Raw genomic sequence first — 12653 nt, 5'->3', positions numbered from 1 at the left:
CGGGACGTCGAGCGAGACCCCGGCGCCCCACCCTGCAGCTCCCACAGTCCATGCCACCACTGAGTCCCCCACTCACCTCCATCCCCCTATGAACCCGCAATTCATGCCCCCGGCCCCCAATAATCTTCCCTCCACCCCCAACGAGCCCACACGTCCCAGCCCCGCTCTCCAATGAGCCCCTCTCTGCGACCCCGTCCCCGGTGAGCCCACCTCCAGATCCCTGCACCTTAGTGATCCCCCACTCCACATCCCTGCCCCCCAAAGTCCACTCCACACTTTCGCCTCCAGAGAACCCCACTCCACAGCCCTGCTGCCCAACGAACCCCCACTCCATACCACCGCCCCAATGAGCTGTCCTCCAGACCCCTTCCCCCAGTTTCACTGATTCCCGCAGTCCGGGTCCCCGTGCCCCCTCTGCACCCTGCATTGAGATGCACCCACTCCGCATTCCAAACTCCCACCCCTCTAATGAACCCCTACGCCGTCTCCTACTCTCAGTGAGTCCCACTCTACACCCCAGTTCCCACCCCCACAATCCCGATTCCCCCCCACCTCACGCCCCACCCCCTGAACCGCCCACTCCAAACCCTCACCCCTGAACCCCATAGTCTAGACCTCTTGCCCGCTGTCCCCACTGCCCCCTGGGTCTGACAGGCCCCTGCCCCTGGACTCTGGAGGACGATGGGGCGGGGTCCTGGGAACCCCTGTTCTTGCAGCTGCGCCGCCCCTTCCGCTTGGGCCGCGGGCTTTGTTTTCCGGAAGGCCTGGATCCGGCGCGCCGAGTTCGCGGGGTGGGGGTGTGGGGAGGCAGGAGCGCCCCCCTAGTTAGCTCCCTGTGCCTGTACGTGCAGGGGCGGCTTGGGGAGCCAACCACCGACACACTGGGCATCGGGGCGGCGGGGGGCGCTGCTGTCCGTGCTGCGCGTGGAGCAGGAACCTACGCAGACCACCCCCCCCCAGTCGAGGGGAAGTGCAGGGAAATCCCCGGGCTAATGGCCTGAAAGGGGAAGTTGGAGGTGCCTGGGGTTTGTTGTCGTTTTCCTTCCGCCTTCGCTCCGATCCCCGGACCAGTGGAGGTGGGGAAGGACCAGGTGTGCTCCAGCGTGAACACCTGCCAGGCGGAGGGGTGAGGTGGAGTGGGGCTGCGGGCGCTCTCCTGTTAGAGTTCCGGCTCCTCCCGCTGGTCCTGGGCACGTTGGGGCGGAGGGTTAGACGAGCTGCAGGGCTTGAGTGACGCCTGGGAGTTGCAGGAGGAAGTGGGCGAGGCCTGTGGGCTAGAGAGTCCTCCAGGGTGCCCCGTGGACGCCGGACGCCCATCAACACCAGTGCTGGGGAAGCTGTGTGCGCGCCCAGGGAACCTGGACCGAGACCATATTTCTGGACAGGGGACACTACCTTCGCTCCTGTGTCCCAGCCCACGGCTGCTGTGGTAGCCTCATGGAGAGGAAGCGGACTAACGTTTTTCTCTGGGCTTACCCTGGGCCCTGGAAACCCTAAGGGTCCTGGTTCTGAGGGAGACTGCCGGGGATGCTGGACATGGGTGGATGTGGGGAGGCGGGCATCTGGGCTCTGTTGATGCCATGTCAAGTGGCGGTTCTTTGTGGTGAGCTGGCAGGAAGAATTGAGTCCACTTGGTCTGAGTGTCCATCCCTGGGGCACCAGCGGTGCCAGACCAGATGGGAGTGGGGAGGTGGCGACACCCAGAGTTCCCCTGTTCACTGTGAAAGCCAGTGCTGTGTTGCAGCAGTCTGTGCCCTGGGAATTGGGAGCCCATTCTACAGCCCTTAGCTGCTTGATGCATGGGAAAACCTGACTCTGGGCTGCAATTTGGAGGGTCCCAGGAGCCCCCCAGCTCATGTCTCCATCCAGAGACACAGAGCAGCACACCTGGAACATTTCTGTGAACACACCCACCCCAGCTCATGCCTTCAGGAGATTCTTCTGACTCCCTGGTCCCCAACTGGACACTGATGCTCTGCCCAGGTCACCTCTGCATGAGGCGCCTACCTTCCTGGGCTCGTCCCTGTTCTCATAAGCTTGTGTTCTCCATTGCTCCATCTTGTCACCTGCTAAGAGCCTGGGTCCCAGACTGTAGTAACCCCAGGGTGTTAAAAGGCACATGACTGACCACAGAACACGACTGTCCCTGTGTTCCCATTGTCCCTTGTCACCTTACCAGTGCTGTAATCTGAAGACCTGGCTAGTTTATTTCAATAATTCATACCTTGTCACCTTTCTGGCATCATCTCATCTTCCCTGGTGTCACCTCGCTGGGGTCCTGTGGGCCCAAGGTCAGCTCACAGGCAGGACAAGTGCTGAGAGTCCTGTAGCCAACTTGGAGAGGACCCCATGACACCCACAGTTCCCCACCAACATGCTAGTTTTTATTGTGTGTGTGGGGACCCCACGTTTCTGACAGCACAAGGAGGGGAAGCAGCCCACGGGGTAAACTTCAGTGCCATCTTAAAAACTCACCTGCACTCCAAGATTTCTGTGACCCTAAAATCCTCATGCAGGGTATTTGGGGACCTTACCCCTCAGAGTGGCCAGAAGTCTGAGCCATCTGATGCCTGTCCTCAGTGGAGATCAAAGGAGGCTGTGTTCGGAGTGACTGTTCCCTCCCATCTCCATCCCACCTCCCAATCCTGAAGGAGACCTGTTTGGGGAGGTTGTTCTCTTGGCCTCTGCAGAGCAGGAAAAGCCTGATTCCTGCTGATAGAACTTGGGGCGGGGGAGGGGGGGCCACAGCCCCAGGTGGGAAGACCTGCCCACAAACCCAAGATCACCTGGGAGAGCCCAGGGCAGACCCTCTCCTCAGCTTTGCAGGGAGCATGTCCCTGCCCACTTTACTTCTGGCTTCTGGCCCACAGAACTGAGGAATAAGCTGTCAGGTCAATGTGTCATGGTGGCCCCGGGATGGCTGACAGTGACAGTCCACTATGCTCACTGTGCACATCCTTCCCTCCACACACTCGCCCTTCAGCTCTCACCATGCCTGGGGTGCCCCCCCCCACACACACACCCCATGTCTCTTATGTCAACAAGACTGCCTGTCTGCAATAGGCCTGGTCCCAGGTGCGGGGCAGGTTTGGTCCCTGCTTGTCCTGGCTTATGTGTGTCTGAGTTAAATGTACTCCACAGGAGTAAGGGGCAGTCTGTGCCCACTCCCACAAGTTGGGGCTGTATGCCTGGGCCAGCCTGGAGCTGAGCATCCTGCCCCTTTGGGAGGGGTCTAAGGAAGGGGGAGTCCCTTCTTGGTAGTGAGATGTGGGTGTGTGGGCTGTACCCATAGTGGGACCTGTGGTGATGACTTCTCTGGGCACCTGACCTCCTCAGGTGCCACTCCTACCTAGGCAGTGCTGTGGCCCCACAGACACACAAGCCTGGTGAGCACTTCCTGACTCTTGCCCTGAGCCTCAGGAGGTTGTTGTTAGTTGAGTAAGGGACATGGCCACCTGGGGTCCGGTTCCTCCTGGGGCCTACCTGTCCCCCACCAGGTGACCGAGGGCTCAGCAGGGACAGAACACCCCCTTAATGCGGGGCCCAGGCCTCGGCCTTCTGCCCATGGACCAGTTGTGATCCCCTGCTTCACAGGGGTGATGAGTCTTCCGGGAGGGAGGTGTGCTTGAGGTCTGTAGATACTGCCCCCAAGAACCCCAATGAACTACATTGTTGTTAAGTGCCATCGAGTTGGTTCTGTAAGGGTAAAGGGTTTCTAAGGAGTGGCTGGTGAATTTGAACTGCCAACCTTGCTGTTCAAACCAACCTTACTGTCCAGTGACCACACCAGGACTCAGCAACTGCGTTTGGAAGCACAATATCACTATGGTTACTCAGTGCTCTTGAGTCAGTTCTGACTAAGCATAAGGTGTCCAAGGAGCAGCTGGTAGATTTGAACCGCCAACCTTGTAGTTCGCAGTCCAGTACTTATCCTATAGTGTCATACAAAGCTGTGGTGGGTGAAGCGAAAAGTTAATTGGTAAATTTTAAATTAATCACTTGCACTTGTAATCAATGCAAAAATTATAGGTGCCATTGTCTGTTGATTGGTTTTTAAATGTTAGATAAAAAGCTGGGATGGTTGAATCAATCTGTCCTCCTGGTGATGCTGTGGTGTCAGGAAACAACTGTTCTCAGCGTGTGCAGAGAGCACCTTTTCAGAAGGCAGGTTACCTGCCCAGTCCTGTGCCAGCCTCACAGGCCTCGTCAGTGGCAGCCACTGTGTCTGTCCGCCCGTCCATCTTGCTAGGGGTCTTTCTCTTTTTTGTTGACCCTCCATTTACCAAGCATGATGACCTTCTCTAGGGACTGGTCCCTCCTGATAACATGCTTGAAGTCCGAGACGAAATCTGATCATCCTTCTAAGGAACATTCTGGCTACACTTTTTCTAAGACAGATTTTTTGGTTCTTGTAATCCCTGATACTGTTAATATTGTTTGCCAGCACTATAATTCAAACGCATCAGTTCTACGATTTTCCTTATGAAGTGTCCAAATTTCACATGCATATGAACCGATTGAAAATAGTATGGCTTGGGTCAGGCGCTCTTTAGTCCTCAAACGGACATCCTCGATCTTGAACACTTGAAAGAGGTCTTGTGCCGCAGATTTGCCCAGTGCGTAAAGATTTACAGCCTCGGAAACCCTGTATAGGGTCACTATGGGTTGGAACTGACTCGACAGCACTTAACAACAACAATATGTTGGCAGACTGCTGCTTCTTTAGGTGTTGACTGGGGCCCAGTCAAAGGTTACCTCCTGAGCCAGCTGGGCTCTGGAGCCTGTGGGTGCGTGTGAGGTGGAGTCGAGCTGCTCACTGAGCCTTGTGGGAGAGGTGCCCTGGTGTCCTTTCTGGGTCCGATTTCTCTGTCTGCCGGTGATTGGGTCAGGGTGTGTCCAGCACGTACGCTCACTGGCGGCTTACAGATGGCACACGCACGGGCGCATACCACACGTGCACCTCTGAAGCGCCCTCCTGACAGTGGCTGATGCGGGCTTGGGGTGTTCTTAGCAGGGTGTGGAGGGCTGCTGAGGGGCTGTCTCCCCACCCCCGCATCCTGGCTCTTGCCTGGGAATGCTGCTAGTGACATCAGCACAGGAACTGTGACGTCACTGAAGGTCCTGGGCCCCCTTGGGGTGCTGGCCTGGGTCTGACAAGATGGAGGATCTTCAGGAGGACAGGGCAGGTAACCTGCAGACTTGTGTGCAGGAACTCCAGGGCCTGCCAGGGTCAGCCCGTGCATCCCCTGGATCAGCCTCACTGCCCTCTGACCCCAGGGGCCTGGGGGCTCACCTGGGGTTGAGGGCGCCACTCTCCAAATCCCCCTGGTGTCCTGGACTGACCTGGTTTCTGGTGGTCGCTGGCTACAGCCCGTTTTGATTTGCAGTTCCCCACTAGTGTATTGGTTACGAATTGGGCTGCTCATCTCATGGTCAGCAGTTTGAGACTACCAGCAGTTCCGCAGGAGAAAGATGAGGTGTTCTGCTCCCATAAAAATTTACAGCCTCGGAAACCCTGTACAGGGTCTCTGTGAGTCGGAGCCGACTCCACGGCACATAACCACAACAACCCCCCCTGCATGGCCCCCACTCGTCTGCCAGGGTGTCATACGGTTGGTCTGTGTGTTACTGTGTTGCTGGAACAAAGACCACCAGTATTTCCAGCACCAGCAGGGTCACCCCTGGTGGACAGGTTCCAGCTTTGCTTCCAGACTGAGACTAGGAAGGAGGAAGGGCAGGCAGTTTCTGACTGTTGAGCCACTGATCTCCCGCTGACTAGCAGCGGAACACTCAGATGTAGTGCCGGGAGACGAAACAGTACTGTCGGAGCAGCTGTGGGTTTGCGCTGACAGCAGGTGGGAGGATGGCACGGGACGAGGCAGTGGTCAGTTCTGTTTACATAGGGTCTCTGTGCGTCTGAACTGGCTCACGGCACCCAATACCCAGCCATCTGTGTGCAGCTCGCTTCTCCCCAGGCCCTCACCTCCTGGGGTCCCCCTCTCGGTGAGGACAGCATGGTCATCAGGGTCTGGTATTCAGGCTGTCTCTGCCCAAGCTGGCTGCCTTCTGCAAACAGCTGCCATGTCTTCCTGCTGTAGCGAGGGAGGGGAGCATACAGGGCATCTGTCTGAACCCAGTGCCTGCGAGGCAGCCCAGCTGGTGACAGTTCCATCCGTTCATCCGTGTCCGTGGTCCTGGGGTAGTGGGGAGTGATGTTCGCTGCTATCACTGCCTCCTTTAGCGTTGGCTCCACTGTTCAAATGGGGAGTGTGCCAGCTTCCCTTGCTGCCATGGTAGTGTGGTGGGCCCTCCGCTTGGAGTTTGGGTCTGAGGGGGGCTGTGCACACACAGGACACCACCAGTGCGTTGAGTGAAGCTGTTTCCCTGGTCAGTCCTGGAAGGCGTTGCCTGTTGGGCCAGGAGCCTTTAGGGACCCTAGTGCCTCTGTGACTGTGAGGCCCACAAGCAGAAGACTTAGGACTCTGCGTATCTGGTGTCCCAGGTCCCGGCTGGAGGCCAGATAAAGGGAGATGCACAGAGAGGCCTGGGGCCAGGTCTAAGTGCTAGACTTCAAGGAGGCCTGTGAACATTGCAGATGTGGGATGCCCATCTACTGGGAGACCCCTCCTCAAGCTCGGCTGCGCTATAAGCAGCTTTTCTAGAGCTGCTGAGGCCCAGGGGACACCCGCCTGCATGTGTATGGCTGCTGGCTGTGCAAGGCAGGCAGGTGTTCCCTCGGAAAGCTAATAGTCACCCACTGCCAGTGAGAAACAAGCACGTGTCTACACTCATTCATGTGCACGGATGGTGGCCCGTCGCGTGGGGCTGGTGCTCAGCCACAAAAGAGTTTGGCTTCAGGCTTTAGGCAGGCCACTGGGAGGGGGGGAGTTCCTTGGTGGCAGAGGGCAGGGTCGTCGGCCCACAAACAACAGTGAATCCCCACAGCTGTGTTTTCTGGCCCTCAAGTGTCTGGGTGGGGTTTCTGCTAAGGGGGCAGTGAAGGGGTGTCCTTGGGCCAGAACGCTCTGGGGTGGTGATGCACCCTTTCAGCAGCAAGCCTCATGTAGGAGGCCCTGCCGTGGGGGGAGAGAAGGATAGGCTTGTCGGACTGCAGCTCGTGCCTGGGAGGGGTGAGACACGTGGCGGTGGTTCTCTTGGGCCAGCGTCTTCTGTCCCCAGCTGGCTGAGCCCCTTGTCACCTGATCACCAGGTTCTCATGCTGTGTGTTCTTCCCAGACGTGGACCCCAGGAATGGGGCACCACACAGCTTGAGGGGGGTGGCTGTTGCTCATCTGGGTCCTGGGGACACTGGTGACTGTCCTCATAGATGCAGGCAGCAGTGTGTGTGTGCCTGCGTCCTCCAGCCCATCCCACCGGGCCCCGGGCAGAGCCCCTTTCCTTCCCTCAAAGCTCTTTTCAGACACATAGCTCTCCCCGCTGACTGTCCTGGGGTCCTTGCCCCCGACCTGAACCTGTGCTTGTTTCTCCACAGCTGGGAGCCGCAAGATTTAGGGCAACAGGACCTGCTGACAGAATGCCTTCACCCCCCGAGCACGGGCCTGAGGCCACCAGGATGAGCATCACAGCCCGGCCCCGGAGAGCCCCTACGTCACACTAGCCGGGCCGCGGGGCCCACCCACCTGCCACCCCTCGCGGCTGCGATGCTGTGCTAGCCACCGCTGAGCGCCGTGACCTCAGGTTTCCGCAGGTTTGGGGTTTGCACGGCAGAGTAACCGTGGAGAGGCCAGGGTACCACAAACTGATGGATTTTGACAAGAAAGGAGGGAAAGGGGAGTCGGAAGAGGGCCGGAGGATGTCTAAGGCCAGTGGAAGCCGGAGCAGCCACGGCGTCCGCGGCTCGGGGGCTAGCTCGGGAGTCCTGATGGTAGGCCCCAATTTCCGAGTCGGCAAGAAGATTGGCTGCGGGAACTTCGGGGAGCTCCGCCTGGGTGAGGCCCAGGGGGATGGGAGGGAGGGAGGGGCAGGGTGGGCAGCTTCTCCTGGGGGCTTCTGGGGAGCAGGGCCCTCCCTGATGGAGCTGCAACACTGAGTCTGTCACACCTGGGAACAGCCTGGGCGCCTGGCCCCGCCTCCACGCAGCACACGCGGCTCCTTACAAGGTGCCTGGAGCAGCGTATGCACTTAGGGGTGTCCTGTCGAGCCCCAATCCTAGGGCAGGCTGACCAAGCTTTGTGCTGTGCTCTGACTCCCCACAAAGCCCCGTGGAAGTCCCCGAATCAGTTCACTCTCAGTCTGTGGCGGAGACCAGGGCCAGAGAGGTCCCATGAGCCTGTGGGATACTGCGGGGACCAAGGTGGCCTTCATGGCTCTCCTCTGCAGCAGACAGATGGGCACTGGGGCTGCCGCAGGGCAGCAGTTGCTCTCTAATGTGGCCTGTGGTGGGTCTCGGGGATGATATGAGATGACCATTGGGATTCATTGGGCTTCTTGGTTGTGTGTGCCAATATTTTCCATTGCATTTGGAGAGCGTTAGCTGTGACTTGGACTCCAGGCCGCTGTCCTTGAGCTCTGTTAATTGGCCTTCAACTTTTGTTCTCTCTTCTGTTGATCTTTTCTGTGGTTGGGTTCTAAGTTCACTCTCCACCCCTACTGTGGTGTTCACATTGCCATTGCATCTGCTCAGTTCATTGTTTCTGTACAGATGGTATGTTTCAGAGCTTGAGTCTCCCCTTGCTTACTCCCTGTTGGAATTTCCCGTGGGCTCACTCACTGGGGCCATCTCTTCCTGTAAACCCTTGAATCGTTGTTGTAGCTGTTTTAAAAGCCAGTCCCAGTGGCATCTTAAGGTCTGCTTCTTTGACACCCCCCCCCCCCCCCAGTGTTGTTGAGCCTGTGGGTTTGTGTTGTGTTGAGTTCTGCTTTGGAAACTCTGTTGGTACTGCCAGGGATTGGTTTTCGGCTTTGTTGGGCCAGGTCGGAGACTGACGTGACTTGACAGTAAAGGGGCTGTGGATGGTGGGCCTCCATCGTATCTCCCCGGGGTGTGGCGCCCCCCATGCTTTATGTGTGGCTATAGCCCCTTGAGCCGCCTGCTGAGTGAGCCCTGGGGCTGCTCTGTCTTGTTGCTCTTAGAGAAGTGGGGGTGTGTCCTCTGGGTAGGTTCTGAGGGGGCAGTGCCCAGAAGAGCAGGCTGGGCTGGGCTGGTCTTGAGGACAGCCAACTGGGGAGATGCCTTCCAGCCTGTGTGAGGTGGGGCTGAACTCGCTCTGCGGAGGGGCCTGGGGGGGGTCCAGTGGGGTCTTGAGGGGACGGGTGGTGCCTGGACCCCATGTGCTCTTTCTGACTCTTCTGTCCCCTCACAGGAAAGAATCTCTATACAAATGAATACGTAGCGATCAAACTGGTGAGTCTCCCCCATCCCAGCCCCAGTCAGGCAGGACACCTCCCGTGGGTCCTGAGGGTCAGCCTGCCCTGGGCCCGCCCTCGCCCCCTTTCCTGTCTCTGCCTGAAGCCGGGTCTCTGGTGCCACCCTGCCCCCACCCCAGGAGCCGATCAAGTCCCGCGCCCCACAGCTGCACCTGGAGTACCGCTACTACAAGCAGCTCAGCACGGCAGGTACGCGGGGCCAGGTGGAGTTGGGCATGCCTTCTGTCAGTCCGTGGCACGCTGTCTGTCCGCGGTTTGTCTGTTGTGCAGAAGGCGTCCCTCAGGTCTACTACTTCGGGCCGTGCGGGAAGTACAACGCCATGGTGCTGGAGCTGCTGGGGCCCAGCCTGGAGGATCTCTTCGACCTCTGCGACCGCACCTTCACGCTCAAAACAGTGCTAATGATTGCCATCCAGCTGGTGCGTCTGAGGGCGGGGCGGGGCGGGGGCGGGGCCGGCTGGGGGCAGGGCTAGGCTCCAGGCTGAGGCCCCTCCCACCGCCTGCAGATCTCGCGCATGGAGTACGTCCACACCAAGAGCCTCATCTACCGCGACGTGAAGCCAGAGAACTTCCTGTTGGGCCGACCGGGCACCAAGCGGCAGCACACCATCCACATCATCGACTTTGGGCTGGCCAAGGAGTACATCGACCCTGAGACCAAGAAGCACATCCCGTACCGCGAGCACAAGAGCCTAACTGGGACCGCCCGCTACATGAGCATCAACACCCACCTGGGCAAGGGTGAGCCTGGCAGGGAGGGGCTGGGCCGGGGCGGGGCGGGGCCCAGCCGGCTCACCGAGCTCAGCCTTCCTTCTCCGTCCGCAGAGCAGAGCCGCCGGGACGACCTGGAGGCCCTGGGTCACATGTTCATGTACTTCCTGCGCGGGAGCCTCCCCTGGCAAGGGCTGAAGGTGGGTCCCGGGCGGGGTGAGGGGGTCTCCTCGCCAGGGGGCCTGGTCTGACGCCAACCCCACCCTCCCCTCGGGCAGGCGGACACGCTCAAGGAGCGCTACCAGAAGATCGGGGACACTAAGCGCGCTACGCCCATCGAGGTGCTCTGCGAAAACTTTCCAGGTAAGGGGGCGCCCACGGGCACCAACCGACCCCAGGTGCGTGCCGAGGCACTGCTGGGCTCTCTCCACAGAGGAGATGGCGGCGTACCTGCGTTACGTGCGGCGGCTGGACTTCTTCGAGAAGCCCGACTACGAGTACCTGCGGAAGCTCTTCTCCGACCTCTTCGACCGCAGTGGCTTCGTCTTCGACTATGACTACGACTGGGCTGGGAAACCACTGGTAAGCCGCTGGAGTCTGGGGTCCCGGCGGGGCGGGGCGGGGTCCCGGCGGGGCGGGGCCGGGTCCCGGCACGAGCTGCCCTGGCTGTTTCCCGCTGCAGCCCACGCCCATCGGCACGGTGCACCCCGACTTGCCCTCGCAGCCCCAGCTCCGTGACAAGGCCACACCGCACCCCAAGCACCAGGTGAGGGCAGGGGTGGACCAGATGGGGAAGGGGGTACTTGGGAGGCCGGATGACTGTGCTCCACCTCCCCCCACTTCCGCAGGCGCTGAACTCCACCAATGGGGAGCTAAATGCAGATGACCCCACGGCCGGCCACTCCAATGCGCCTATCACGGCGCCTGCAGAGGTGGAGGTGACCGATGACACCAAGTACGTCCGTCTGACGGTGGTGGGGACTGGGGGTGGTGCTGGGCGAACCTGGGTCCCCCATGGCTCAGCCTCGACGGTCCCCAGGTGCTGCTGCTTCTTTAAGCGGAGAAGGAGAAAATCACTGCAGCGACACAAGTGAGCCGTGGGCTGCACGCAAACCTTCTGCTGAGCCCACGAGCCCCAGCTGCCCAGGCTGCGCCGCTGCCGCCGGACACAGAACATAGGGATGTTGGGCACGCCACAGCCCCCTCGGCGCGGGGTCCTCCTCCACGTAAGACTTTGGCCGAGATTTCCACACCTGTGTCTAGTCCTCCCCTTGGAGAGCATTAACTATTTAAGCAAGGGAACGCCTGCCCGCCCGCCCGTCTGTGTGTCTGCTGAAGGGAACAGGGGCTGGCACCCGCGGTCGTGTCATAAAGTCCACCTTGTCTCCCTTGATCCAAAGGCCGTTTTCTCAGGGGGGGGCAGGGCTGGCCACTGCTGCTTGCGGGCCCGGCCGGAGTGCCGCCGGGCGGTGCTGCTCGGGACCGTGTGTAGGGGTGAGGTCCAGGACCCCCTAGACCAAAGGGGCAGGTGGGGGTGGGATCATGGCCGCCCCCCAACCAAAATGCTGCACCAAAGCTCGGCCTGCCCAGCCTCGTCTGGCCTTATGTGGGGCCGGCTCCTCCTGCCAGGCAGGTGGCCAAGACACCTGCTTCCAGAGGCTGGGCCCCGGTGCCAGAACCGCGGGATTACCTCCCTGGTATGGCCGTCTGGGCCCCTCCCGCGTCCGGTGCAGCCGGAGACAAAACCGCCTTAAAGTCCCCGGCTCGGCCCCCGGGTGTTTGCAGGGCCCAGGGTGGCCGCGGCTGCCGGACAGGCGGTCGGCAGTCGTACAAGTCTAGTTCTTGCTTTACAAAGTGTACAGAAATGGCGTTTATGTTTCTCTGATGCTTCCTTGAAGCCATAGGACTTAGGGGCTTTTTTAAAAAAAATAATAAAAGAAAACTGAAACCAGTCCCGAGTTCACTGTGTCTTCCCAGAGCTGGTCCCCCTTATCCTGAGCCCTCCAACCCTGTTCTGGGATAGATGGGAGGCAGTGGAGCCTAGGGAACAAAGCTAGGTCTCAGATCAGGACGTCCGTCTAAATTCCACATGCATGCGTGTAGAATGAAAACACATGGACACGCTTCATCTCTGTTATCTTCAGTCACCCGATGAAAATGAGAGCTCCCAGACCTCAAACTAAAAGTTGGCTGCAATTTCTAGGGACCCTGTACGGTAGAGTAGAACTGCCGGGGGCTTCCATGGTGATGATGACCTAGGGAGGTTGACAGCTTCATCTTTTCTCCTGTTGAGTGACTGGTGGTTTGAACCATGTGACCACTGTTCCACCAGGGCTCCCAAACAGCAACCCAGTTCTGTGTAAATACAATTAAAATGCTCAGCAGTAGGATTTGGTGGCTACCAGACCCCAGAACAGCTCACAGCAGGAACACTAGAGGCCAGTGGTGGCCGCAACCTAGTCTAGTCCTTCCTGAAAGCAGTCCAGAAAACCAAGGGCAAAACAGGTCTATAAGCAACAGCATGCCCAAGCCTTCAAAGAACGTGAGGAGAGAGA

General features: G+C 59.2%; 1 protein-coding gene and 1 pseudogene across 2 annotated transcripts; one reads left to right on the top strand and one right to left on the bottom strand.

Annotated features, from left to right (window-relative positions):
- LOC102842517 overlaps window positions 1-82 on the bottom strand; it is a 25162-nt pseudogene extending 25080 nt beyond the window's left edge.
- Window positions 83-7490: 7408 nt separating this feature from the next.
- Window positions 7491-11205, top strand: CSNK1G2 (casein kinase 1, gamma 2). 2 transcript variants are annotated; one of them, XM_006868983.1, is made up of 11 exons: window positions 7491-7949; window positions 9324-9364; window positions 9507-9576; window positions 9658-9806; window positions 9894-10128; window positions 10213-10298; window positions 10377-10461; window positions 10532-10680; window positions 10781-10864; window positions 10947-11053; window positions 11138-11205. In XM_006868983.1, the coding sequence occupies exons 1-11, from the start codon at window positions 7763-7765 to the stop codon at window positions 11190-11192; spliced, it is 1248 nt and encodes a 415-aa protein (XP_006869045.1). In that variant the 5' UTR covers window positions 7491-7762; the 3' UTR covers window positions 11193-11205. The 2 variants fall into 2 exon arrangements, with proteins under 2 accessions (XP_006869045.1, XP_006869044.1); XM_006868982.1 differs by having other exon boundaries at window positions 7763-7949; window positions 9507-9806; window positions 11138-11192.
- The last annotated feature ends 1448 nt before the right edge of the window (window positions 11206-12653 follow it).

This window comes from Chrysochloris asiatica, unplaced genomic scaffold (assembly GCF_000296735.1).
Source record: "Chrysochloris asiatica unplaced genomic scaffold, ChrAsi1.0 scaffold00125, whole genome shotgun sequence".
Lineage (NCBI taxonomy): Eukaryota > Metazoa > Chordata > Mammalia > Afrosoricida > Chrysochloridae > Chrysochloris > Chrysochloris asiatica.
Note: the sequence above shows the minus strand (reverse complement) of the source record. Positions and strands in the feature narration are given on the sequence as shown.

Excerpts from the sequence above, each read along its gene's own strand:
- CSNK1G2 (XM_006868982.1), top strand. The coding sequence starts at position 7,763 with ATGGATTTTGACAAGAAAGGAGGGAAAGGGGAGTCGGAAGAGGGCCGG. Across the intron at positions 10,299-10,376 it reads TCCCCTGGCAAGGGCTGAAG|GCGGACACGCTCAAGGAGCG; the intron begins GTGGGTCCCGGG and ends CCCCTCGGGCAG. Across the intron at positions 10,865-10,946 it reads CACCGCACCCCAAGCACCAG|GCGCTGAACTCCACCAATGG; the intron begins GTGAGGGCAGGG and ends CCACTTCCGCAG.